A 27,394-nucleotide genomic window follows, 5' to 3' on the forward strand; every position below is an offset into this window, starting at 1 on the left:
TAAATAGTGCTAAGAACTAAAAACTCATGATTGGAGTAAAATTGCTTGAGAGTTGCTTAAGCACATGTAGTAGTACGGGCCCTCATAAATAGTGCTAAGAACTAAGAATTAAGAACTAGCATTGGAGATGTTCTAAGAACCAGGTTCTTGAGCATTGAAGACGACTAACCTGGAGTTCTTAGTTTTTAAAAATAAGAATTAGTTCTTATATAAGCAACTTTTCTTTATGAGTTCTTAGCATAATTTTTTTTTTCTCATCCAAATTGTTTTATTATTTTACGAGTTTTATTTTATTGCTTTATAAAAATAAAAAAATATAAATAATGTCGTGTGGTGAGACTAGATGAATAGTGTTAAGAACTGAAAGTGAAGAACTTGTGGTTGAAGTAAAATATACAAAAGTTGCTTGAGAGTTACTTAACACATGTGGCAGTGCATGTAAACCCACGTGAATAGTGCTAAAAACTACTCCCTCTGGTCCTATTTATAAGCAACAAAAAAAAAATTCACATAGTTTAAGAAATGTAGTTAAACTAGATAAAATGCATTAAATTTGTCTTAAATTAAAATGAACTTCCAAAATTACCCTTTGTTATTAGTGTTGGAAAGTGGAAAAGAGAGAGAATAATTAATGAGACACATTTTACAAGTTAGAATTAATAAGGGCATCATTGGAAAAAATTAATTAATATAGTTCAAACTTTCATTTGGTTCTTATAAAAAGGACCAAGATTTTTCTTCTCTTTCATGCTTATAAATAGGACCGGAGGGAGTAAAAATCAAGGATCAAGTATTAGCTCAGTGACCTATTAGCATGAGTCTTATTAGCTTGTCAACCTACTGACCTTTTGACCAAGTTTAAACTTATGTAATTTAATTCTTTTCTTTTGGTTAACTCCATAAAAAGGTGTAGCCGTATGAGCCAATAATTGAAAAAACTTGAGTATGTATACAAGAGGACATTTTTTTATCAAGTAGAATTTTAAAGAGATTACAAGACCAAGTTGTGTAACAGACGTGGACCGTGAAACTAAAATTCACTCAGTTGAAATTGGTGCATCTCCTTCCAACATGTTCATAGGTGGTTAGCTCTATCTTGTGCTGGTTGGTTAGCGTAGTGTCTTTAGATTTGCGTCGTTTGTAATGTATTCTTCCTAAAAAATTTGATTCCGCTTCTTATTTTCAACAAGAGGTCAGGTCTTGTTGTTGCTCCTGTATAATGTTTGTCGTTTAATTTCCTTTTATACATAAAAAAGAGAGAGTTGAAGTTTTCCTACCTCTGATTTTGCTTGGTTTGTTTATTAAACACCCCCAAATTTTATAATGTTGTTCAAGAATCAAGATGATTATTGATTACTAGTAAAAAGGGACAGGTTGTGGGGTGCTCTAGAAATTTCAGCACCGAAAATTACAAAGGTAATAAATGTAAATGGAGAAAGTCAGGGTTAATGAATTTATATTTCCTCTATTTCCAAGACGGATTAGGTTGGGATCAAACTTCATATTAGGGTTTGGTTAATGATTAAGACATGTCCTATGTTTGATTAGGATAGTAGCTAGAATAAAGAGACTTGGGTAAGAGTAGAATTATAAAAACTATGATTAGGATATGCTATTATCATCTCCTATGTTTCAGGTGGATAGAGTATTCATAAAATCTGATATAATTAAAATTATAAACAACAAAAATACAAAATTTTAATTTTCCTAAATTAATATTTTTAAAAAGTAAGTAGTATATTATTATTTTAATTTTATGGTAAATGAGTCTAAATATGTTATAAAATTAACTAAATTAAATTATTTTTTATTAATTAGTCTTATATTTATAAGTAAAAATATATAAGTACCAATTTATTTTGGTTTAATAGTAGAAAATGATAAATAATAAAACTAAATTAAAAATATTATTATTAAAAATTAGTCTATATTTAAAATATAAATAATTATACAAGTAAAAAAATAGTTTTAGCTAATAGCAGATGATAAGAGAAAATCAGTCCATAATTACTATTAATATTGCTTCACTTTTATTTAATTCAAGAACTTTATATCTCCACTTTAAATGAGTCATGAATATTGCTTCACTTTCATTTAATTCAAGCACTTTATTACAGACAATTTTAAGCTTACACGAGCTTAAAGCGTAAAAACGGAAAATTAAACGACAAGTTTATTTTCTGAAGTTCTAGGTCATACATGCCACACCCTTGGGGAGAGATTTGATCTTCACCACACCTGTTCGAAATTACGAGAGCAATTTAACACACACAAAACATTAGCTTAAACTTTTCATTTCATATATACCAACATATACTTCTCAACAGAAGTAACGGAAGAAGAAAATTATGGTCCGTGAACCTAGCAACATCTCTGCTAGGGTTCCTAACCCTGCAGGCGGTGAATCCTCTTCCAGCAACGCACTTCAAGCGGAGAGTGATGGAGACGACGAGTGACAGAGATGCGAGGAGATAGGCATTACAGGCAGTGGTTACTCAAGGAGGGACGTGAGGGCTTGGGGAAGGAGAAAGACGACCACTGCAGTTTGGTCTTCGCCCTTTTTATTGACGGTATCTCAGATTGCGTCACTTATCTTCAGGTTCGTGGGTTATTTGCTCAAATTGGAAGAGTTGTGAAAGTTTTCATCCAGAGACAGAGGAAGATTGGGAGAAGCCACCAATTTGGGTTGACTTGACTCTCTTTGTTGGAGGTTGCTTCTCAGGAAATCAACCTCCTCGATGGGTTTCTTCTAGAAGGAACACCCCTATCAGTGGCTTATGTGAAGTTTCCGTGCATGGGTGTGATGTTCTAGGGGTGAATGCGGTATTAGATCAGAGGTCGTCAGAGCGTACTAGGTTTGTAAGACCCAAGTTTTTAAGTTTAGAATAAGTGAATAAAATTCTTATTCACGATTAGGTTTGATGTATCGTGAAGGGAAACCTGAACAAGAGTTTATCGAATGGAATAAATTTATGAAGGAGAAAGTTCAGGAAAAGTCTAAGGATTGTATCAAAATCGATAAAAGTTATAGCACGATCGATATACGCTTAAACCTAGGGCAAAAACCCTAGTAAATAGCTAGTTACGCTTAAAGTCACGATGGAAACTAATTCCAAAAATCTTCAGAGAAATGTTAGAACTTCTCTTAATCCTTATATGACAATCGTTTCAAGGCGAAACTCTAGGATGTACGAACGTCCGATTCCAATCGTCGGAAGTTTGCCGAAACTAGAACCCTGATAGTTCAAGAACCCTAGAATCAACCGACGATGAAGACTTTTTCTATTCGGAGCTTCAAATGAAGATTCCACACGCTTACACCCATTTCTCTTGATGATTTCAATCTTTCTTCAGAAGGAAGTTTTCTCTTCCGACATTCAATGCAAAAAGTAACTTATCGGGTAAAATAGTTTTACACCGACTTTGCATTAGTCACCTAAAATACAAGGAAATCTCTTTTGAGTTTTGGAATTATGTCGCCAAAACCTATCTTAGAATTCACGGAGAATGAAGCCGGAAAAATCGGAATCGCGAAACTTTCATTTTCCCGCGTTTTTTTCATCCTCTATATATAGCAAGAAAGATGAGAAAAATCACAAAACTTCACCATTTTCTACCCACAAGGCCGCGAGCTTCACAAGAGGAGGAGGAGGAGAGATTTTCGCCATTTCTTGCTTGATCGTTGATTCAACAGTTGCTACTTGAAGGTATCGAGGTATAGTCGCTAATCCTTACCTCTGATCGTCGTTTCCGTAGATTTTTACTATGTCTTTCTGTGCTCTTAGTTTTGAGGTTTTTGCAAAACTATCCAGATAATTCCATTTTTCTATCTAAACATCTTCCCTACGTGCCCAAGAGCATGTTTAGCTAATAATATTGCGCCGATTCTCGAAAAACTACCGTCGAGTTTCAATTCTGCTTAAAATACCCATTTTGGGGCAAAGCTTCGTCCTTTGGACTGAAAACTATCGACTTGGCTTAGTGCTAGTAGGATTAGTCGTCATAAACGTCGTCGGTGACGTCCCCATCCAATTTGCTTTTCGAAATTTCAGTTTTGAATTTCTGAGCTAAAAATATTGACCAAAATACCCCTGCGACAGTTTTCGATCCGATAATTTTTCTGAGCTTAGATTCGTCTTAGTTACGGCTAATGATAACCTAGGAACCAAGTTTGATCGAAGAAAAATCGACCCACCTATTTGTGCATAGTGGCCGTGAGCACCCTAGGAGGAGGTGGAAAATTTCTTTTTCAAAAACTTGTTCTATCGCGCTAGATTATCGTACCTCGGAGTATGTGCTACTTCGTGTAACCTTAGTGAGTATGGACTGCCGAGTTTCTGACTGATTATGATGGAATTCTGTGGTTTTGCTCTAAGGTTCATTTGAGGAGTTTCAAGGAGAAGAAGGCATAGAGTGTGAAGGAACGTTTGAGGAGAACGCTGGAATAACTATAGGTAAGGGCAACTTACCTTACTAGCTAATGCTTTAGGTGTCGACGAATTCGACTTGATTTACTGTTTATGCACTTGTTTGTGTTTGATTGGGAAAAGTTTTCTAAGGCTTCGGCTGACAATGTAGATGATTCATCTACTAACTGTTTTTGAGATTGAATTACATGGTACGTGCTAAATGGTTAATCTAGGATGTGTGATATTTGCTTTGTATGCTAAGTGCTACGTGGTTATTCTAGGATGTGTTGATATATGTGACATGTTGTTGACTGTGCTGATTTAACTATGCCATTTCACATATATCTGTGGTACTGAGGAGTGAGAATAACGGGCAAGTCATGCCGAATTTTTATGAGAGTTTTGAGAAAGTTTGACGGGACGAACAGAGTTCGCGCCTTGTTCTTGTTTTAGTGGATCGAGACATTCTCTGGGAGTTATTTGGGGTTATGGGATGTTGAAAACTCATAAGATTTGCGATAAGACTAAATGGAAGCTATTTTACAAGGAAAGTTCATAAGACCTTAAACAACCTCTAAACCTTTAAATAATGATAACAATCTCGAAGGAAAGCTTAGGGTGCAAATCTTAGTTTTGGAAAATGAGAAGTGTCGTCGAGTCCAAGTGTTGAGGGAACTAATAAGTTCTGAGTATGTTGATACTCTTTTGCTCGAGGAGCAGTTTTGTTGTTGGGCTATCTTAAAGATAAGCCGGGAAACAGGTAGTTTCTGAGTATGTTGATACTCTTTGCTCGCTGAGCAGTTTTGACCATCGGATGGAGATGAGTCGGATGATTTGAGGAATCATCATGAGTTACAGTTTATGCCTTCGGGTACAGTTTATGCCTTCGGGTACAGTTTATACCTTCGGGTAATCCGGGCATCGACGGGGGATATGATCGACCGCATGGTTAGGATCGACCTGTTGATTGTCGGGCATAGCGAAGGGAAAAGTCGACCCGCAGGGTTAGGACTGATCCGGCTATGTCAAGGTTGTAAGTGACACCCGAGGGTTATGGTCGACACAATGCCAGTGTTAGGACCGACTCGATCGTGCCCAGCCTACTTCTTCCGGAACCTTTTGAATTGACGTTGCATTGACGTATCATGCACTCTAACTATATTTGTTGAGATCTTGATGATTTGATGTTGATAAACATCGTTACGTGTTTTGATGATTTGATGTTGATAAACATCGTTATGTGCTTTGATGATTGAAGTGTATTAGAGATTTGATAACATGCTATGTTAAAACCTTAGGGTAGACAATGCAGAACTTATACGTATATATACAACATATATATATATATACCCCTTATACTTTACTTGTTGTCTTGTATTCTCTATACTGTATTCCGTAAGTTGACCCTTGCACGTGCTACCTGTGTTTGGGGGGCTATGTATGCCCTTTTTGTCAGATGTCGTCGATGGATTCTTTCGTGATTCTTCGTCGTTCGGGGAAGACCCGGAGCGAAATGACTACTACTGAGCCTTCGACGTGGACCCGGACTTCATACATGACCAGATGGGGGTCGATAATGGAAGTATAGGGTATGGGTGTTTAGAGCCTACTAAGGTTGGGTGTTAGTGTCATAGCTCTGACTCATTCTCATTTTTTAGGGCTTGTGTTACTGACACTTGACCTATCCTTTTGGGATTGTACATATTGCCTACGGGCATTACTTTCTGATACTTCCCGTCACTGGAGGTTACTCGTGACGTGGTTTGCTACTTACAGCGGGGGCTGTAATTATTATTGTATATTAGTTCTGTTGTCTTTTGTAGTTGAGTTTTATTTCTTTCAGTCCTGTTGCTATTATAAAAAAAAATATTCACGTTTTTCCGCTTAAACTTTCTTCTTGGTTACTAAAGTGACGCCACCGAAATCGGGGTGTTACAAGGTTTCTGCTGGAATCGGGGAAGTGGGGGATCGATGATTGTTGCCTCTTTTCGAGATGAAGAAACGATGATTTATAGCCTCTACAGAGGTGGCTTGTCGTCCCCAAGCTTTCTCAGTTTCAGTGCTTTTCCCATAAATCTTTTTTGTGGTTTGCAGGGACTGTGTTTCCATGGAGCTAGAAGATGAGATGATGACGTCCTATGAAGGCTCTGGATGTGGTATGAGGGTGGATCTCAAGCCCAACAGATCTTCTCTTTAACGTAACCACCGATGCTTTTTGTTTCACTACAAGAAAAACATGAATAATTGACCAGTTGCTAAGCATCGGTAACGCTATGAAACCGTTGGTAATGAGAAATTATTAATGGCCTTCCGACAGATAATAATCTGTATTTAAAAGACTTGTTTGTAATATTTGCCGACAGCCTTGTGCATCGGTATGTTACTGAGGGTTAAGGTCATTGGTAAATTGTTTATTGGGATGAAAAAACCCTTTACTCGGGAAAAAAGTGCATTATCGGTTGATAAAAATAATTAATTCTTTGTGCTCTTCGTCATAATATAATAGATCTCATTAATCCAAATTTCATATGAATGCATGTGCTTTCGAGTATCACAAAATAATTGCAATTATCAATTAGGTAATTACCAAACGGTGAAAAGTAGTTGATTATTACAAATTATAATTCGTAACAATCTATTAATTTTCAGTGTTTGATAAAGTACCTTATTGACAAAAAATATACAATTATCTCATAATTACTGTAACACAAACATTTATATGGAACATCTATAGACAATAGGATCGAAAAAATTATCATGAATATCGCAATGAATTGAAAATTAAATATTTTACAACCAATAACACAAATCATCCCTAGTAAAGAAGATATACTTTTTTCGTCCACCATCCCTAATACATTAATACACAAACTAGAATATTTAAAAAAATGTATCAACAATTAATACATGTATATATTCATAGAGAAGAAAACAAAGATTAAACTATTTTTTTTTTGAATTTAAAGATTAAACTAATTTATATACATGAATATTGAAAATTTATTAAAGGTTAAGTTAATTTTAAAAATTTGAGAGAGATATGATGTCTTTCCACTAAGCCACTATGAAGTCTGTGCAGTGATCTATACATGACCTTATATATAATATGTCGACAAAATTAAAAACATTATCATCGACATTATATAAAATTTTTCTAAGAATTTTGGAAGAGCCATGACTCGTTTATGTCCACTCCAAGTTCCGCCCCTGCCTGCAGGGTTTATCCCTAAAAAGTACTCCCTCCTGTCCACAATATAAGCAAAAAACTACTTTTTAGGTTCATTCAATAAATAATGTATATAGCCATTTTTAATGACTAGATACATCATTTATTAATGGATATGCACTGACAGTGTAAAATAGTTTTACACAGTCATCCAATCAAAGCATGCCACATAGGAGAGATAATTACATTTGACTTTAATTTTAATTAAAAGAATAATATATATTCTGATTTGGCGGAATTCAATTGGATGTCTGTGTAAAACTATTTTACACTGTCAGTGCATATCCATTAAACTCTTTATTAAATGAACCTAAAAAGTAGTTTTTTGCTTATATTGTGGACCGGAGGTAGTATAATTTATCTTTTCGATAAAAAATATATTCAACATGCAACGTAGATGCGACAACTAATTATACTCTTTAACAGTAATTATTACTAGTAATTATATGATACTAACCCATTGTAATTTTTTTTTTGGAAACTATCCCATTGTCAATGTTGCCTAAGAATGGAAGAGAATGGAGAATTTATCCAAAGAAAAACAGACGTGGCTGCTTATATATTCAGCCGCTAGGACCGCAAACATTTAAAGCAGTGTGAGCTTGATAGATTCCGAATTTAACTCTCATCTCTCTCGAGGGTTTGAATGAGTTCAAACTTGATGTCTCTGCTGATCTTCCCAGCATGACGCTCAGTCGCTCACAGTAGTTTGGAGGTGTATTCTCTCCCACAACTCAACCATTTTATATAGAAAAGAAGAAAAAGAAAAAGCATTGTTAATCTTGGTTTCTGTGGTTGTCCTCTCTCATCCTCACATGTTTTCATATGCATCATTAATTTAAATGAAAAACTAATTTCAAAGGTGGGTGGTTATTCAGTTATTTGTTCTCACAAGTTTCATTTCAGTAGCAGAGAAATGACCCCAATCACTTGCTCATTTTAGGGTTTCGAGCTCAAATTACGTGCTTCAATGGAATCCATCTCCCCTAACTGCTTATACGCAGTTCCTCGTCACAAGGCTCTGTCGCCACGAACCTCAATTCCTCACCCTCCATTTCAGCGCAAGAAGAAGGCATGGAGGAAGGGGAGAATCTCAGCTTCCGCCACCACCCAGAACGGCGTCGTTTCCAGGGCGTTGCAGCTTCTCAGCAACTCCAGCAGCAGTGCAATGGAGCAGCTCGACTTCGAGCGTGGCGTCTGCGTCCCTTTCCGCAAGTACTCTCCCGAGACCGTAAGGCTTCTTCACCAGCTCCTCTTACTGCGTTTACACAATTTTCTTGTTATGTTCACTCATAACAATTGTTGTTTTTTGTTAAATCGTGCATCAGACGCTATTTGATTAAGAAATAGTAACAGGTTTTGATGAAATTCTTATGTAAGTTTGTATTTGTGAAATAGTAACAATTTTATGCTAACTAGAGCCCTTAGAGCAAATATTTAAGGGATCAAGGAACAGTGTACCCATTAATGTATTGGTAACTTTAAATACTACACTTTCTAATTAAACTTTGGAAAAATAAATCTTTACTTTGCACAAATTCCACCCATACCCAATAGAGAAAGTTAGGAATAGAAGAGAGAAAAGTGACAGATATGATGAGTGATGTGGTAGAAATACAAGAGAGAAATAAGAAGAAAAATCGGGTGAAATTGATATGAAAGAGAAACTGAGTATGAATATATCAATGTTGTAAAACTTTTCCTCGTTTGACTCGGTGGCTTCCTGGTTTTACTAGTTAATATTTGCTTTTAATTAGTTATTTAATAAATTCATTTTAAATTTCTTTGTTGCGAGTCAATTTCTTTGAATTAGACGGAATAGATTCATACATATCTATGATATGTAATCCTTGTTACTGTATTTTGGAAAATTTTAGACAGTTGAATTTTTCTATATATGAGTAGTTGTCTGAAGTACGCTCTCCACTTTGGGGAGTCCAAATCCAGATCAAAGGGGGGTTACAGAATGGAATGGAGATGCATAAGTAATATGAAAATATGTTTGGATTATACGTTATTGTCTTTCGTGTAAAGCTTCAAGTTATGATGTATGAAATGTGTCAAACATGATGGTATAAGATGGGTTTATTGTCATTGTACATATTGTTCGTTATACCTTTCTGTAGACGGGAGAGTTGGTTTTCACCATGGAGGATAGTGAAATGAGCTGAACAAATGTTGATACGAGTCTACAAGAGGAGTGTTTGTTAAAAAGTTGAAGCAACTTTTGTTTGACAATTATTTCTCATTCATGATTAGGTGAGGAATAAAGTATTAGAGTCAAGAGGGGCTATTGTGTCACTTATGTTGCGAGGAGTGGAGATAGTTTGGAGTCTGGGCTTGTACTGGTCTAATTTGACATATGACTTCCTTGTTGGACGGGATGAAGAGGTTGTTCCATATCGTGCTCGACAGCTTAGGAATCTCTTGTGTGATCTGGGACCTTCCTTTATTAAAGCTGGTCAGGTGTGTTGTTGTTTAGTTTTATACTCTATATAAAGCAAGTGTTTCTTTTGCTTTTACCCGTTCATAATAAGTTTTCTTCCATTCAACAGGTCCTTGCAAACAGGCCAGATATTATTAGAGAAGATTATATGAATGAACTTTGCATTCTTCAAGATGATGTTCCTTCATTTCCCAATCAAGTAAAACTTACTATTGTGGCTCAACTGTTTTTTTTTTAAATTCTATTTGTGTTAAGAATTTATTATACTGTTAAATCACATGGATATTATAATTCTGATTTATGGTCTGAAAAATGTCCTAGATTGCCTTTCGTATCATGGAGGAGGAACTGGGTCAGCCCCTTGAAGCTGTTTTCAGTAGAATCTCATCTGAGACTATAGCAGCTGCAAGTTTAGGTCAAGTGTACCGTGCTACTTTACGTGGCACAGGCGAGGACGTCGCTATCAAGGTTTCATTGACCTCATCTTGTGTTATGATTCACTTTTAATTTCCAAATTTAGCATATACTAGTCGTTAAATGATATTAAGAAGTTCTGACATGGCATCAGTCTATATTGCAGTTTCTATAGCTTGGTTAGCTGGTTGTTGTTCAATTATGTGCTTAACTTTAATACTTTTCTTTTGCAGAATCTAAACATTGGATTTACATTCATAGTAGTTTTCTATCTTGTTGTGACCTGACAACCCTTCTAAAAGCATTATATTTTGTAGGTCTAAAAATCTAAGTTATATGTATTTCATAACACTTTTTATGGGAAGATTTATTGATATTTGCTTGCCATTATCATTCCAAATTAATTGCTTTCATGCCATTTTTTTTTGTTCTTATTTGTTGGTATAGAAATCTTGTCTTTTTCCTCCTTTCTAGCTTCTACTCATACTTCTGTTTTCCTTATTATGAATGGCAAATGTCTTCGATTTATAAAACTGCTTTGTCGTTTATTATGCAATTAAAATGCTTATTTATTGCTTAAATGTAAGCAAAAGGGACTGAAGTTTTAGAACATGGTTAAATCCACATCTAAGACATAATTTGTTGTATTTGCAGGTTCAAAGACCCGGTATAGAGCCAATAATATATCGAGATCTTTTCCTATTTCGCACTTTGGCTTCATTTTTAAATGGCATTAGTATGCAGAAATTGGGTTGTAATGCTGAGCTGATTGTTGATGAATTTGGCGAAAAGCTTTTGGAAGAGCTGGATTATACCTTGGTAACTTTCAGATTTGTCTTGTGTTTTGTCATAGTAATTTAAGTTGTGCTTTGAACTTTGTAAAGCACAAAATTAGAGTGTCTATTAGCATATTAAGTGTGTTTTTTATGTTTATATTTGGTTTAAACAAGTTTAATGATAACTCTTTTTATCAGGAAGCTCGAAATCTTGAAGATTTTCTTGAGAATTTTAAAAATGATCCTACTGTCAAAATTCCTCTGGTGTACAAACAATTTTGTGGTCCACGTGTGTTAGTAATGGAATGGATTGACGGCATTAGGTGCACCAATCCAAAGGTTTGTTTACTTGGACTGGTAGTGCTATTACTTCATATTGTTTCTTCTCGAGCAACATGTTTAGTTATCTTATAATGATTAACAATTTTTCTTTTTGTGACTCAGGCCATCAAAGAAGCTGGTCTTGATGTAGACGGATTTTTGACAGTCGGAGTGAGTGCCGCCCTCCGGCAATTGTTGGAATTTGGATTATTTCATGGAGACCCTCACCCTGGAAATATTTTTGCCATGCGTGATGGACGAATTGCATATGTGGATTTTGGCAATGTTGCTGTTCTAAGTCAGGTAATTCTTCATTGTTGAGAATGGAGGGAATTTATTAATATTATTTTTATTTTATTTTTTTGCATTATTCTCTCGCTTGCCAATTAAAAACGGTCTCTTTGCTATTAGGATAATGGAAAATGATTAGATGATAAGTTGTGTTTATCCATTAGATATGAATATATGATATATGCTTGGCCATGGATGATTTGCAAGCTTTGGAGAGCTTGGGAGAAACCTATGTCAAGGTCTAGACCAAAGATAGCTTAGGAAACTTTTTACTACATGATGTGTTTAGATTAGAGATTGAGGATTATTTATTTTTTTATATTTTTCTTTTAAGTGCTTGTATTTTGCTTGGGGTTGTATTTTGGCCCAATTAGTACTAGGTTTTAGGAGAGGAGACTGCACATGAGTCTAGCACCATTTGGGCTCCATCTTAGGCCAAGTCCAAGTAGGAGGCGCCGCCTGCCTTCCTCTTTATATGGAGGTGCAATATTTCATTTGATGCACTTTTATATCATATGGAGGGATTTCATGTTCTTGTGAGAATAGTGTATCTCTTTTGAGACTCTCTTTGAGGACTTGTATCTTGAGGATCATCCAGTTCCATGATCTAGTGGGCTTCTTCTGGTGCTTTCATCTCCACTTTCTTCATTTTATTCTTCTTTGAATTTTGAATTTTGAATTTAGCTTCATTTCAAATAATTTGAATCAATTTCAAGTTGAGTTGAATATTTAAGAAGCAACAATGAAGGTCCTCGAGTCTTGAATGCATAAAGAAACACAAAAAATTACTTACAAATGTGGAGGAGTTTTACTCATTCAAGCTAGATCCATGGAGATTTTGAAGATATGAGGAGGAGCTTCCTAGCACTCTCCTATTAAGATAACTGTGGAGTTTTGTTTAATAGAAATAGATGGACTAACTAGTCATTCTTCATCATTAACCTCTGAAATCTGAATGTTTGCCATTGCATCATATACCATTAAGACTATAGTTATCATTTAGTTTAAACCAATGTGTCGCACGGTGTATGCTGTTTTATTGTAATGATCACCCATACCTCTGATGTGAGAGAAGAGTATGATAGAACTCAGAATTTCTGAGGTAGATTATTATTTAATATGGAAGGAAAGGATGAGCACAAGGCTCTACAATGGAAAATACTCCAGAGTCTGTGACTCCTCACCAGTTCTCACCAGCAAAACATGCCTCCATTCTCCTGCTCTCCTCCCTCCTAATATAACCCATCCCACTAATCAAGGAAATCCCCCCTAATAGAAATGAATCCCACTAATCAAGGAAATTCCCCCTAATAAACTGAATCCCACTAATCAAGGGAATCATGCCAGCCCCACTCATTAATCCTCATATCTGGTGTCCTATTAGAGTATTATATGGCTGAATAAGTAGTTGTTGTGATAATCATGTTAATATTCTTTTCCATACTTTTCCACTCACAGGTTACCGCCGAGCATGTCATTTTTCTTCACTTTTTTTTCACGTGTTTCAACATATATTACATTAATTTAAGCTATATAACAATTCAAAATCATGTGTTACGTTATATGGCCTTGCAGCAGAATAAAAACTTGTGGCTGACATGTTGATCTGCTACCATTTCTGCAGCAAAATAAACAGATTTTAATTGATGCTGTTGTCCACGCTGTGAATGAGGATTATGCTGAGATGGCTAATGATTTCACCAGATTAGGCTTCCTAACACCAGGGACTGATGTCACTCCAATAATTCCTGCTTTAGAAGCAATTTGGCAGAACTCTTCTGGAAAAGGGCTTTCAGATTTTAATTTTCGTAGTGTCACTGGTAGGCATTTCCGTTTGTTTAATATAAACAGCTATTGCTGTGTGACTATTTAATCTTAACACTAATGTTTCTGGAAAGAAATTTTTCTTGTTTTTGTTGATATTTTTATCTTGTTAAAGGGAGTACTTGAAACAAGTCACTATGTATACTGCTGAATCTTAAAGAAGAAATCCAAATAAGTTAAGGATTCTAGTTACAGGTTGTGTGACTCTGTTCAATCTTAACTTTTAACCCTAACCTCATTTATTTTTCTTCAATGATATTGTGTGGAGGGTGTCGTGATGTTGTATGGGAGCAACAAACCTTATACTAGGATTAAAAACTAATTTACTTATTTATGCTTCTTAAGATACTATTATGGTGTATTGAACTCATGGTAGTGTAGAATTCTGTAGTTGTGCGTAAATTGTAAATTAGTTTGGTTTTTCAAATCATTTCTTTCTAAAAGTGTAATATATTTTTGGCATTTTAGAGAGAAAAAGGGGGATATGGTGGGAGAAGCTTTTACTTTACACTTTTTCATTTATTCTGAACTGATATGTGAATGAAATATAATGCAGGAAAGTTTAATCAGTTGGTTTACAATTATCCCATTCGAATCCCAGAAAGGTTTTCGCTTGTTATCCGTTCTTTATTGACTCAAGAAGGCATCTGCTTTACTCTTAAGCCTGACTTCAAATTTCTTGAGGTACAAGCTCCCATATTTCTGACTTGTACTGATTTCATGTTGATTTAATTGCTGCATGGAACTTATTTAAAGAAAGCAACTTTTTCTCTTCTGAAAATAGTGTTGCTTTAGAAGAATGAAAATTGTATTATAATGCGAATCAGAAGTGAAAAACTTCTAAAAAATTTGCTATATGACACATGTTTTTTTATTGTAAATAAATGAGTTTGGGCAACAGTCATAATTGTTCCTTTTCTAGGATACCTTATTTTTTCGTACAATATTTAACATGGGCATTTGAAATAGGTTGCCTATCCTTATGTGGCAAAGCGACTGTTAACAGATCCAAATCCAGCTCTACGTGAGCGGCTCATACAGGTTAGTAATGCTGTGCATATAACTTGTATTCTGTATAATTTACAATCACAAAATAAATAAAACCCATTCTTGGTCAATGTCAAATATCATATATGAATGTTATAATGGTAGGTTTCCCTTGTTGAGGAAGAAAACTTGTAGGTGGGGATGAAGGGTTCACCATGGGTTTCCATGGTGCCATACTGCCATGATGTAATGCTAGTTTTACCCACTATATTTATATTCATATGCATAGGACACTGCTTTGTAACGTCATTGGAGATGAAGCCAATAAGAAGTCATGAGCTTAATATTTATTAGAATTTGGGTTAGGCTAACTCTACCCAAAAAGCTAGTTTAGAGGTGATGATTGTCTTCCCATATTTGAGGGCTATCTTGGTCGTATCTCTAGTCTATGTGGTACTTCTAACAGACCCCCTCACGCATAGGGTTGGACTTTTGGAGCGTGTAAATTGCAGGACTGGACATCTGCGGGGGGACCCATATATGAGACAAAACCCTGATACCAATGGAGTTGTGGACATCCAAACAATATTGAGTACGTGAATTTAAAAGGCTATTTTTTTAGGCCTAACTCTACCCCAAAAGCTAGCTTAGAGGTGAGGAGTGTCTTCCCATATATAAGGGCTATCTTTGCTATATCTCTAGTTAAGGGCTATCTAGTTAATGTGGGACTCCGAATAATATTCAAGCAGATGGCTAGATTTGTACACAATGGCATCTTGCCTTTTGATGTCTCAAGACCATTACTTGTATCTTCAGTTGTGTGTAGTCTCTCCTTTGTCATCCCTTTCTTAACATTTTAAACATGGGGGTGCACAATTTAGTCAGGTGCTAGAAACCTAGAAGCTTGATTTGCAGGAAAGGTCCTTCTATTTTCTCTCTTCCTCTGCCCGCTAGGTTAAAGCACCAAGTCCAAGTGGTCTCTTACCTAAGTGAAATTTTCAGTAGACTTCCTGCCAATGATCAATCCGAAGAATATTTCTGATTATTTTTTTCAAGACTTTCGGTCATCCTAACTCATGCTTGCAATGTTAACATATATATTGCTCCTCATTTAATATACTTTACTATTTGTTATAGGTTCTGTTCAAAGATGGTCTTTTTCAATGGAAACGGCTTGAAAATCTTATTGTTCTTGCAAAGGAAAATGTGACCAAGATGAGCAGCAATCCAGCGTTGCAAGTGAAGAGCACGTCTGTATTTTATTAAACTGCATTGCATGCGATCAAATACAAAAACATACTCACTAGATGCTCATCTATACAGGCAAAACCAGAGGGACCGGAAAGTTGAAAGAAAATTGGACCTCACAGACACAATCAAAGATGGAGCTCGCCTTTTCTTCATTGATGAAGGAATACGTAGACAGCTTCTTCTCGCTTTGACGGAAGACTCCAAGCTTCATATTGAAGAGGTTTGTCATGATTATACCTATGCCCCTTTCCTCTCCCACAAAGCCCATAATCTTGTGTTGGAAAATTCTGACAGAGAGTCTATGGGCTATGTCTAACCCTAACTCTTAACATAATCCTTATCGCTATCATACTTCTAAGTTCTAACAATGTATTCTTTACAGCTTGTCGACGTGTATAGGTTGGTTGAAGATCAGATAGACATGCCCACAGTGGCTCTAGAAGTAGCTAGAGGTAAAGCTCCTGTGAACCCTGAATTTGTCTTAGTTCAATAGCTATCTGCCATGACTGCATAACGGCAAGAAGAAAACTAAATACAAATGTATATTTTTGCTGCAGACTTACCAACGGTTGTCAGGGATCTCCTACTTTCATGGAGTCAGTCAGTCTTATCCGATAGATAGAAGCTAAATCTTTGGACAGTGCATTGGAAATGCAGATATTGTTTCGGTCAGATGAGTATACTTTTGTTTTTTTTGAAACTCAGATGAGTATACTTAACACCACATGTTATATATTTCCTCGTTAATTATTTATATTGGGGAGATTTATATGAAATTGTATATGGCTGCCACACTCTGTAACTAAAGGAAATAACTACTACATTGTATAGGAGACACATTTTGCCTCAGTAAATATTAAGTTGAATGTATCATAGGGAGATCCCAATAGTTCATTTACACAAAACCGTGACCTTCATTCAACGTTATTTATTGTACAAATCCAACTCTTATTAGTTATTTAAACCTTTCTGCTGCTGCTCATTGATAGGTCACGCGTCTGTATATTGAATTTGCAAATAAAAACATTTATGTAACCTTAACTATGTTTATGGCTTTATAGGGATTTTCCCTTTCACTACACCCTTTGGCAAGCATTTTGTGATCTTGGACTGTATTTTGTTTTTTTTTTTTTAAATTGTCATGAATTCTAAAGCTCCAGGGTGCGAAACTTTCTGCCTCTCGAGGCTGAGCCAAGAGCAAAATCTTTCACTTCAAAATTTGATTTTGCATGTCACCATATTAGCTGCATAATAGGAGGCATTACTGTGTTTTCATATTCTAATTTCTTTCACGAATTGCTTTTTCCACATCCCCAAATTAATATCTGAAAAAAATCTCTTCTCAAAATATCCTTGTTGAACTCTTTGGAGTTAGATTTTTCGCGATTTTCTTATGCTTCCTGAATTTCAACTTGGAAAGATTAGGAAGTGTAAATTATTTTGCCTCCAGAAATTCAATAGCGGAAAAAGCCACGATATTTAGGATCAACATGTGTTGTATGAGCTAAGGTTAATGTAATGCCTATTACTATCAGCTTAAACTAAAAATTCTCTGAATTTCCTTTACTTTCCCGTATGTTGCATTTAATTTCACTTTAAGCCTTTATCTATTCCATTTATCTTTATCATTTAGCCGTTATATCAATTAAGTCTGTTGCTTTATCCTACTTCTATCCAAACTTCTCAATAGTACTAGTAATTAAGAGTTCATTGATGTTGCATCAGAAAAAAAATAAGAATTCATTGAATTGTCTTAGGAATTTACATGGGGGACAAATTATCTTCCTCCGGCAATCGTTTGATTAAGAAAATCAACTAAATTGGTTATCTAGCCAAATTCCATGGGTTGAGTCCCTTACAAAATATTGTGACGTTGTACTTTCACTTTGTTCCAGTGATGATCCAGACAATTAGAGTCGTGGGGGCATATACACACACTCTACATAATCGTGTAATTCTAAAATATAAAAATTTAGTGAGAGCAATTAGTACATTTTATATATATAATGTTAAGTTATATAAAACACTTGTGAGCTATTAGCACATTTTATACATATGATCTTCATTAATTTCAAAATTTTTGTGGGGGCACTTGACCCATGGCATTGTGAATGGATCCGTTCCTGCTTTGTTCAACTTGTCTTTCGTAGCTCACGTGATACAATATAGTTCTTCAAGCTACTTTTCACCTAGGCATTCTTCATCTTCTTCAGAAAACCATACTTGCTTCCTTGAGAGTATGAACAACGACTCTTTTGTTGATTGGTCAATGATTATGGGACGATGCTTTCTTCAAACCAGATTTATGCTCTTAATATGATAGGGAGTATGGAGAATAAGTTCATTGAAAAGTCAAGACATAAGATCTTTTAGTGAAATTTATGCATTTCATGGTAAAACAGTAAAGAACGTTGTTATTACTCAAAATATGAAATTAGAGAATCAGAAATCTAACATTTGAACTTTACATTCTTTACCCTTTTATCTTAAAAAGTTGTAATCATACAAAAGGGAAAGATTGATAAGTTTAAATGTTAGATACCTATCTAATTAATCTCATATTTTGAGTGATAACAATGTTTTCGAATATATTGTTGTACAATCTAATTGAGATACAAAAATTTCTCTAAACTCAATTGTCTAAAATTTTCAGGGAAACATATGACTCGTTCTACTAACGTCTAAACATCATAAGTCAAGTATGAAGAAAGTAATGTCGAGTGAGTTGACTAGTCAACAAAAGAACTTGTCGTCTATGTCCTTGAGGATATAAGCATATCTGACAAAGCTTCACTGTCTAAAGCCTATGTGGAAATTGCTAAAGAACTCAAAGTGCATCACGTGAACTACAAAAGACAATTTGAATAAAGTGAAAGTACAATGTTGTCATACACGTCACATCAAACAACTATCTACCAACTACAAACTTTCACTCAAAGAGGAATGATCCACTCCATAAAGCTTCTACCTACTTTTTGAGTCATATTTCAGGAAATATCTTTGACCAAAATACATCGAACATGAAAAATCATTAAATGCAAAACAAATAGTTGTTTAAACTTTGGATGGTCAACTAACGGAGTAGTACATAAGATACAATGTCTTTTGAACTAAAAAAAGAGTATAAGAGCTCGTTTGGTACGCTGTATTAGGCATGATAGTATAAGCTTATACAATACATTATGGACATATCAATTGTTTGGTGGTCACATTGTATTGTATAAGCTTATACATCAATCTCCTCTTATACATCAAAATGATGGATTATTTAATCCACCCTATAAATGATGGATAATGTATGATAAGAGTGCAATGTATAAGCTATTTGAATATCTTTAATCAACCGTCACCACAATCACCCTCCACCACCACAGCCTCCACCACTACCACCACCACCACTGTCACCACCGCCGTCGCCACCACCGTTGATGTCACCACAACCACCCTCCACCATCGTCGCCGCCACCACATCAATCCTCCACAACCACCACCTCCACCACTACCACAACCATTACCACCACCGTCGCCGCCACCACCACCACCACCACTATCGCCGCCACTACAATCACCCTCCACCATCACTACCTTCTCTATTACCACCCCACTGCCGCCACCACCACCACCATCGTCGCCGCCACCACCACCACGCTGTAGTCATCGTTATCGCCACTTCTACCACTACCACCACCCTCCACCATCACCGCCACTGCTACCACCACCACCACCACTGTCGCCACCGCCATGCTCCACAACTGGCACCATCATTGATACCTTCATACCTCCACTGTCACCGCCCCCACCCTCCACCATCACTGTCACCACCACAGCCATCATCGCCACTACTACCACCATCGGCGAAGCCTCCATCATCCACCACCACTGCAACCATTATCACCTTCCAATACCACCACTACCACACCATCAGTGTCACCACCAAATTATACAATGCAAGATCAAACGCTGTATAGTATTAAAATTTTATTAGGCCTTATCCTATCAGCCTAATACAATCAGACCTTATACTATCAAGTCTTATACTATACAGCGTACCAAACGGGCCCTAAAAGAAGCCTTGAAGATCTCAACACATCGAACCAATGAAATAAGATTTGAAAGAATTGAAAAGTGAGATTAAGCTTCAAAGTCAAAAACACTTTCATCCACATATTCACAAAGCTCTTAGTGTCAAAACTTGTATCAATACCGAAGAGTTGCTAGATCTTAAATTTTCCACATGACTCTTTTCAGAGAGAATATAAGTAGAAGAAAAATCCTTTCTTCGATTTAGGTTCCTTGATAATACTTGTTGAAGGAGAAATCCTGGAGAATACTTGTGAATGGGAAGTCCTTGATACTTGGCTGATATAGTGAAAAATCTTTGTGAATACCAAAGCTAGAAGTAGCGTATTGATTTATGATGAACTAGGATAAATCTGGTGTGTGTTTTACTTGTTTTAGTTCTTATTCACTCATATATCTTATCCGTTGCACTATCTCTCTTTCGAAAAACTTTTAAAAAACTAATATTCATTTTAAGGATCAATCATTCGAGATTCTATTTATCTTTTCAATGTAAAAAAATATTGAATTAGTGCTACAAACAAAAAATTAACAAACGAAAGCATAAATGTGTCATGCGTTACGTATGTTATGATGCCCACCCAAAACACAGACCCTAATTTTTCTTGACCGATTGGCCGACATCGAACCATCACCTCCTGCTATATAATCCTCATTTACATTCACTTTTCAGGTTCCATTTCATCTCCTTCAGCCAACAAAAATCCAAACCCTCACTCACTATGCCAGGATTAACCTGCAACGCTTGCAACACTGAGTTCATCGATGACGCCGACCAAAAACTCCATTACAAATCCGAGTGGCACCGCTACAATCTCAAACGCAAGGTCCTTATTCTTTTCATTTTGTTCATCGATTCATTCATTTATTTCGTTAATTTACTAGAAATTTGCATATCTTAAACCCTAATTTTATATTTTTTTGAATTTTTTTTTATTGATGGTTCAATCGACAAAAATGAAGAATATAAACATATGGTTGTGCTTAGAGTAACCAATGATAAATTATGTTATTTCAGTTTCTGATTTATCGTGTTTTTTGTTTTCTGATTTAGGGTTGTGGGTTAATTGGTAGGATATAAGAACTTTGAATCATAACTGTTTGGAATTTGATTAAGTAATTGTTGAGGATATAGTTTTTCGGGAGATTATTGCAATTACAGTGAGGATTTAAGCCAGTGTTGTCAAATTGTGATGGTCGGCGATCGCGGTGAGCCAAAATTCCGCTATTTAGCTGCAAATAGCGGGAATAGCGCGCTATTGTGGGCAATAGCGGCATCACGATTAGCCAAAATTCCGCGACGCTTGCACTGCTATTTGATAACGCTGATTTAAGCTTGTAAATTATTAGCTTTGAAAGCATTCTGTTGACGAATTTTCTGGTGGTTATGTTGTTTGAAGAACATGATTTGTTTCTAGATGATATTGAAATTACAGGTTTTTTTGTTTGTTTTTTAAAAATGAATAGGTGGCTGGGGTTCCTGGGGTGACTGAAGCTCTGTTTCTGGCTAGACAAGCCGCTCTTGCTGAAGAGAAAGACAAAGCAAATGAAACCGCCATGCTCTATAGCTGTGGCCTCTGTGGGAAGGGTTATAAGAGTTCTAAGGCTCATGCTGAGCATCTTAAGTCACGTGGTCACTTGATGCGTGTTTCTGAAGGAACTAGTCAATCGGATGAGAAGGCAATAGTTAAGCCACTTCCACAACGTTCTGCGAATAGGCCTCCTCCGAGAAGAGAGGTACAGGTCTCTGAAGATGGAGAAAGTGAAGATGAATGGGAGGAGGTTGACCCAGAAGATGATTTGGTTGGCGATGCTGCGAAGTCCTTGACTGAAATGAATGTGGATGAGGATGCTGACAATGATGATGATATGGATGAAGATGATGATGATACTTTTGAGGAGTTAGATCCAGCTTGTTGCTTTATGTGCGATCAAGGGCACAACACAATAGAAAACTGCATGGTTCACATGCACAAGCACCATGGTTTCTTCATTCCAGATATTGAGTATTTGAAGGATCCAAAAGGCCTCCTCACTTATCTTGGCCTTAAGGTATATAATTTTGTCACTCCCCATCCCTAAAAGAAAATAGGTCCTAATTTCGCTAACATTTTCCCATTTTCTTTTCTAGGTCAAACGGGACTACATGTGTCTGTACTGCAATGACCGATGTTATCCTTTCAGCAGCTTGGAAGCAGTCAGGAAACATATGGTGGCAAAAAGTCACTGTAAAGTGCATTTTGGTGATGGAGATGATGAGGAGGAAGTAGAGTTAGAAGATTTCTACGATTACAGCAGCAGGTTAGTTTAGTTGCTACTGATTTATGTTGAATTTCTCATTATTTATAAGCATGTTTAGATCAAGTTTTCTTTTATCAAAAATCAATTATCTCACCACCCATATAAGCTTCCCTCCAGAATTGTTTTTGGCTATAGAATCGATTATACAAAACTTCGAAACATGCCCTTACCGGTAACTGGTTTGGGCTATTGATATTTGATATATGAAATCTCAAATATTACTATTTTTTTTTGCAGTTATGTGGATGAGCAAGGTGAGCAGCTTGTTGTATCTGGTGATACAACCAACAACATAGAACTTTTTGGGGGGTCTGAGCTCGTAATCAGTAGGAAATCTGGTGATAAAACATCAACCAGAACACTAGGTTCACGTGAATTTTTGCGTTATTATCGTCAGAAACCACGGCCATCACCAGCAAATATGGCCATCACTGCTGCATTGGCTTCAAGGTTTGTCTTTTTAACCTTAACTCTTTTGTTGGTAATGCTAAGGGAAAACATTTGGTGTACCTCAAGTAAATCATAAATTCACATGGTAATTAGGAACTATCTATTTATTTTCAGGTACCGGAGCATGGGTTTGGCTACAGTCCAATCAAGGGAGCAAATTGTGAGGATGAAAGTTCTGAAACAAATGAGCAAGACTGGTGTGGAGAATATGCGCAGCAAAATGGGGATGAAGAGTAATGTCATTCGTAACCTGCCAAAGAATTGCACGTATTAGTTCTCTTGCTCTCTCTGCTGTTGCACTTATCAGTTTGAAATTTGGGCAGTTTTGTGTAATAGTTATCTAGCTACAAGCTCCCTCCCCTTCTTATTAAGCAGTTTACATTTCTTAATGAAGCGACTATATTTTGTCTTACAGAGATGTTTGAATATTCGCTTATTTATTTGCTGTTGAGTGTATCATGAGCAACCGGATGATAAAGGCTTGCTTTTGAGAGATGTTGGAATAATTAGATTTCTTTGGTTGATGCAAATTTTGGGGTACTGAAAATAAAATAACAATGTTTTTTAAAGTATGGTTTGCTTTTCTTTTTGGGTGAGGGAGAGGATCGAAGAAAGGGTTTGTATATCCAACACAGTATTAATAACAGACTAGACTGACCGGTTTAATTGTTTGGGCTGTTGGTGGTTGACCAGTCGGCTATACAAACTGGGTTGAAAGGAGTGAGTGAGAACGGGAGCCTCCAAAGGTGGTTTGAGAGATGAGACATGGTGAAGATTGTCATTTTTAGAGATCTCCGTAGCAGTATCTTAGTTTGAAAGGAGTGAGTGAGAACGGGAGCCTCCAAAGGTGGTTTGAGAGATGAGACATGGTGAAGATTGTCATTTTTAGAGATCTCCGTAGCAGTATCTTAGTTTGAAAGGAGTGAGTGAGAACGGGAGCCTCCAAAGGTGGTTTGAGAGATGAGACATGGTGAAGATTGTCATTTTTAGAGATCTCCGTAGCAGTATCTTAGTTTGAAAGGAGTGAGTGAGAACGGGAGCCTCCAAAGGTGGTTTGAGAGATGAGACATGGTGAAGATTGTCATTTTTAGAGATCTCCGTAGCAGTATCTTAGTTTGAAAGGAGTGAGTGAGAACGGGAGCCTCCAAAGGTGGTTTGAGAGATGAGACATGGTGAAGATTGTCATTTTTAGAGATCTCCGTAGCAGTATCTTAGTTTGGGTTCTTAAGTTAGGAGTCAAACCTTATATTTTCAACCCATTAGAGAAAGCTGAGTGGAAGTTCTTAGTTCTTAAAAATAAGATTTGGCTTTTTGCGCAAACAACTTTTAAATTAAGGGAAAAACTTAGGTGCAGTTTTTTCTGTTCACCAATTAAAATTGAACATGTGGATTATTATTTTCTGTCATAAATATTAAAGTCTAATAAAACTGACACCGTCATTCCACCGTAAAAGGTTATTTTTCCTCTTTCCTTGTTCCACGTTCTCTAACTCTCTATTATGGGTCTACTGATTCTCAAACAACCAGATCAAACAAGAAATTGCTTCACCCACCGCACGGACAAAAAATGTTTTTTGTTCTTCTCTTCTCTCAATCCCCTTTATAAATCACTCCTTTTCTCTTTCCCGATCTTAAACCTTAGTCTGTTGTGATGTTGGAGAATTTAATGAGGTCACAAAGCAGAAATTAATTTGTTGGGATGGTAACCTTCCATATCTGAATGCGAACCTTTCTCCCTTTCCTAGTATCATGCGTAATTCCCTCACTCTGCATCTCAAAGGTTGTGTTTTGATGGGGGAATATTTGAGGGAATGTAATTTTAGAGGGTATTTCAAATCCCTTCAATTAAAATACTTTGTTTGGATATCTAATGTGAGGAATTCTCAAATTACTAGTAATTAAATGATGTATTTTACTCAATAAGATTTAGGGTAATTGAAATCACCTCAAAATAGGAAGGAATTTCAAATTCTTCATCTCTCCCTTAACCCTATCTAAATTCAGTCAAAAAAATTAATCTCGGCTTAAAACCCTAAAATCGGTCATAAACTCGAAAGTCGGACAAAAACTAAAAAATCAGCCCAAACCCCTAAAAATGGGCCCGACACTCAAAAATCGGCCGAAAAACTGAAAGTTGGTCAAAAACACTAAAAATCGGCTCGACTCTCAAAAATCAGCCGAAAACTCGAAAGTCCGCACAAAACCAAAAAAATTGGCCAATAACCCTAAGAATCGGCCGAAAACGTGAAAGTCGGCCCGAAACTCAAAAATCGACCCAAAACCCTAAAATCGGCCGAAAACTAAAAAATCGGTCGAAAACTCGAAAGTCAGTCGAAAACTCAAAAATCGGCCCAAAACCCTAAAAATCGGCCGAAAACTCAAAAATCGGAACAAAACCCTAAAAATCGGCCAATAATCCTAAAAATCGAGCGAAAACATGAAAGTCGGCCCGAAACTCAAAAATCGACCCAAAACCCTAAAATCGGTCGAAAACCTGAAAGTCGGCCCAAAACCCTAAAAATAGGCCCGACTCTCAAAAATCGGCCGAAAACTCGAAAGTCGGCACAAAACCCTCAAAATCGGCTGATAACCCTAAAAATTAGTCGAAAACGTGAAAGTCGGCCCCAAACTAAAAAATTGACCTAAAACCCTAAAATCAGCCGAAAACTCGAAATTCGGCTGAAAACTCAAAATCGGCCCAAAACCCTAAAAATTGGCCCAGTTTTTCGGTCAACTTTTGAGTGTCGGGCCGATTTTCAGGGTTTTGTGCCGACTTTTGAGTTTTCAGTCGATTTTTAGGGTTATGGGCCGATTTTTGAGTTTCGAGCCGACTTTCACATTTTCGGCCTATTTTTATGGTTTTCTGGCCATTTTAGGGTTTTGGGCTGCTTTTTAGGGTTTTGTGTCGACTTTTGAGTTTTCGGCCGATTTTTTGGTTTTTGGCCGACTTTCGGTTTTTCGGCCACTTTTTAGGGTTTTGTGTCGACTTTTAAGTTTTCGGTCGATTTTTGAGAGTCTGGCTGATTTTTAGGGTTTTCGTCTGACTTTCGAGTTTTCGGCCAATTATATTAAGATAAAAAAAATTAAATGAAGGAAATTCAATTATATTACCCAAACAAAGAATTTTACAATTGAGGGAATTTCACCATTTTATCCAAACGATAAAATTTGAAATTCAAGAGAATTCAATTGATTCAATTGAATTCCCTAGCATTTAAAATCCCTTGAATTTCTGTAATCCCTCATCCAAACACAACCAAAATCTATTTTCAAAATATTGGTAGTAACTCCATATAATCAAGGGGTTTATCAATGAATTCGTGATTTCACTGATTTGGGTTATGTGATCTGCGATTTTCTATCATAATTATCTCTGATTCAGATCTGATTGCTTCAAAGAAATTTCTCAATGGAAGATACATCACTTTCGATCGAGTTGCAGAGCTTCAAGGAAAAGTTTATCTTTTTTGGACGTCCATGGAAGAGTAACGGCGTGAAGTTTATTAGAACTGAATATTAATGAGGTTGAAAAAATAATACACGTGTTCTATTTTAATTGGTGAACAGCAAAAACCTAAGTAACTGTTTTGCTCTTAAATTAAACATTAGTTTCCCTATAGAATCTACACCAATTTTTTATGGGTTGCTTATATCTTATGTAGCACTTTGAGCCCATAGAAATCATATTAGGAACCCAAAGTAAGATCTTATGGATAGGGATGCTCTTAGGGGTAGAATGAAGGTGGTCGGAGTTGTGATTTCATACTTAACAAAGATGATGTTGTAGTGCTGGGTGTTTAACGTGAACAAGTAAGGCACAACTGCATATGGTTAATGAGGAATTCAACACGATAAAAGCAAAAGCACGTGGGTTTAGTAGTTCACTTTTTGAATGGTCCTCACACCCACTGCTATGTTTGCAGTCCTTATAAGTATTTTTTCTGCATAATTCACATGTCTGAGGCTGCATTATTTTCGTGAAACTGTGCAGCACTTGCTGTATGTTTCTGCTCATGGTTTAATCACCTGGATGTGCTTGGGATTTCCGTGTGCGTGGTCTGTTGCTTGGAGGCACACGTGACAACTATCTCTGGACTTGCGTGAATTTGATGAGGATTGGTGGGGCAATTATAGTGAGTTCAATTCAAGGTGGTGGGGCATTTATTAGTTTTTTGAGGGAGTTCCAGTGTTGGTTGGGTGGGGTTGTGTCCATATACTAGCTTATATTAGCACTTTGTTATGTTTTTTCTTCTCTTTCTGAATTTTGTACTTTGTTTTGGGTTTGGAGTACCCCTTGTACACCCTTTAATAAATTGTTTGCCTATAAAAAGAAAAAGTAAGACACAACACTCGATCACCTTCACGAGGAATGCGTACAAGTGTGCACCAAATAAAGCGGGTTGCGCCATATAAGGGGTTGTTATTAACTCGTTACAAGATGAAAAATGATTTAAATTAAAATTTTTAAATTAAATATTGAAACTTAAAATTTAGAAGGAACTTAAATCTGAATTTAATAAGTTTTGACTAAAAAAAAATCGTTCTTATGATAAATAGTGTGAAGTTAACTATCCAATCAAAGAAAATAGAGAATAATGAAGGTTAGTTTATTGAGATT

The 27,394-nt window shown here is 36.3% G+C and overlaps 2 protein-coding genes across 2 annotated transcripts; both read left to right on the forward strand.

Moving 5' to 3' along the window:
• Positions 1 to 8,385: 8,385 nt before the first annotated feature.
• LOC130717867 (protein ACTIVITY OF BC1 COMPLEX KINASE 1, chloroplastic) lies at positions 8,386 to 16,927 on the forward strand. The gene is made up of 15 exons (XM_057568248.1): positions 8,386 to 8,497; positions 8,579 to 8,866; positions 9,895 to 10,101; positions 10,191 to 10,280; positions 10,403 to 10,549; positions 11,150 to 11,314; positions 11,470 to 11,610; positions 11,716 to 11,895; positions 13,508 to 13,703; positions 14,264 to 14,391; positions 14,677 to 14,748; positions 15,832 to 15,944; positions 16,018 to 16,165; positions 16,328 to 16,397; positions 16,503 to 16,927. Exons 2-15 carry the CDS (start codon positions 8,606 to 8,608, stop codon positions 16,565 to 16,567), a joined length of 1,983 nt encoding a protein of 660 aa, XP_057424231.1. The 5' UTR covers positions 8,386 to 8,497; positions 8,579 to 8,605; the 3' UTR covers positions 16,568 to 16,927.
• Positions 16,928 to 20,589: 3,662 nt separating this feature from the next.
• Positions 20,590 to 23,306, forward strand: LOC130719108 (cytoplasmic 60S subunit biogenesis factor REI1 homolog 1). The gene is made up of 5 exons (XM_057569751.1): positions 20,590 to 20,852; positions 21,493 to 22,077; positions 22,157 to 22,326; positions 22,564 to 22,776; positions 22,891 to 23,306. The coding sequence occupies exons 1-5, from the start codon at positions 20,748 to 20,750 to the stop codon at positions 23,048 to 23,050; spliced, it is 1,233 nt and encodes a 410-aa protein (XP_057425734.1). The 5' UTR covers positions 20,590 to 20,747; the 3' UTR covers positions 23,051 to 23,306.
• The last annotated feature ends 4,088 nt before the right edge of the window (positions 23,307 to 27,394 follow it).

Source organism: Lotus japonicus, chromosome 5 (assembly GCF_012489685.1).
Source record: "Lotus japonicus ecotype B-129 chromosome 5, LjGifu_v1.2".
NCBI lineage: Eukaryota > Viridiplantae > Streptophyta > Magnoliopsida > Fabales > Fabaceae > Lotus > Lotus japonicus.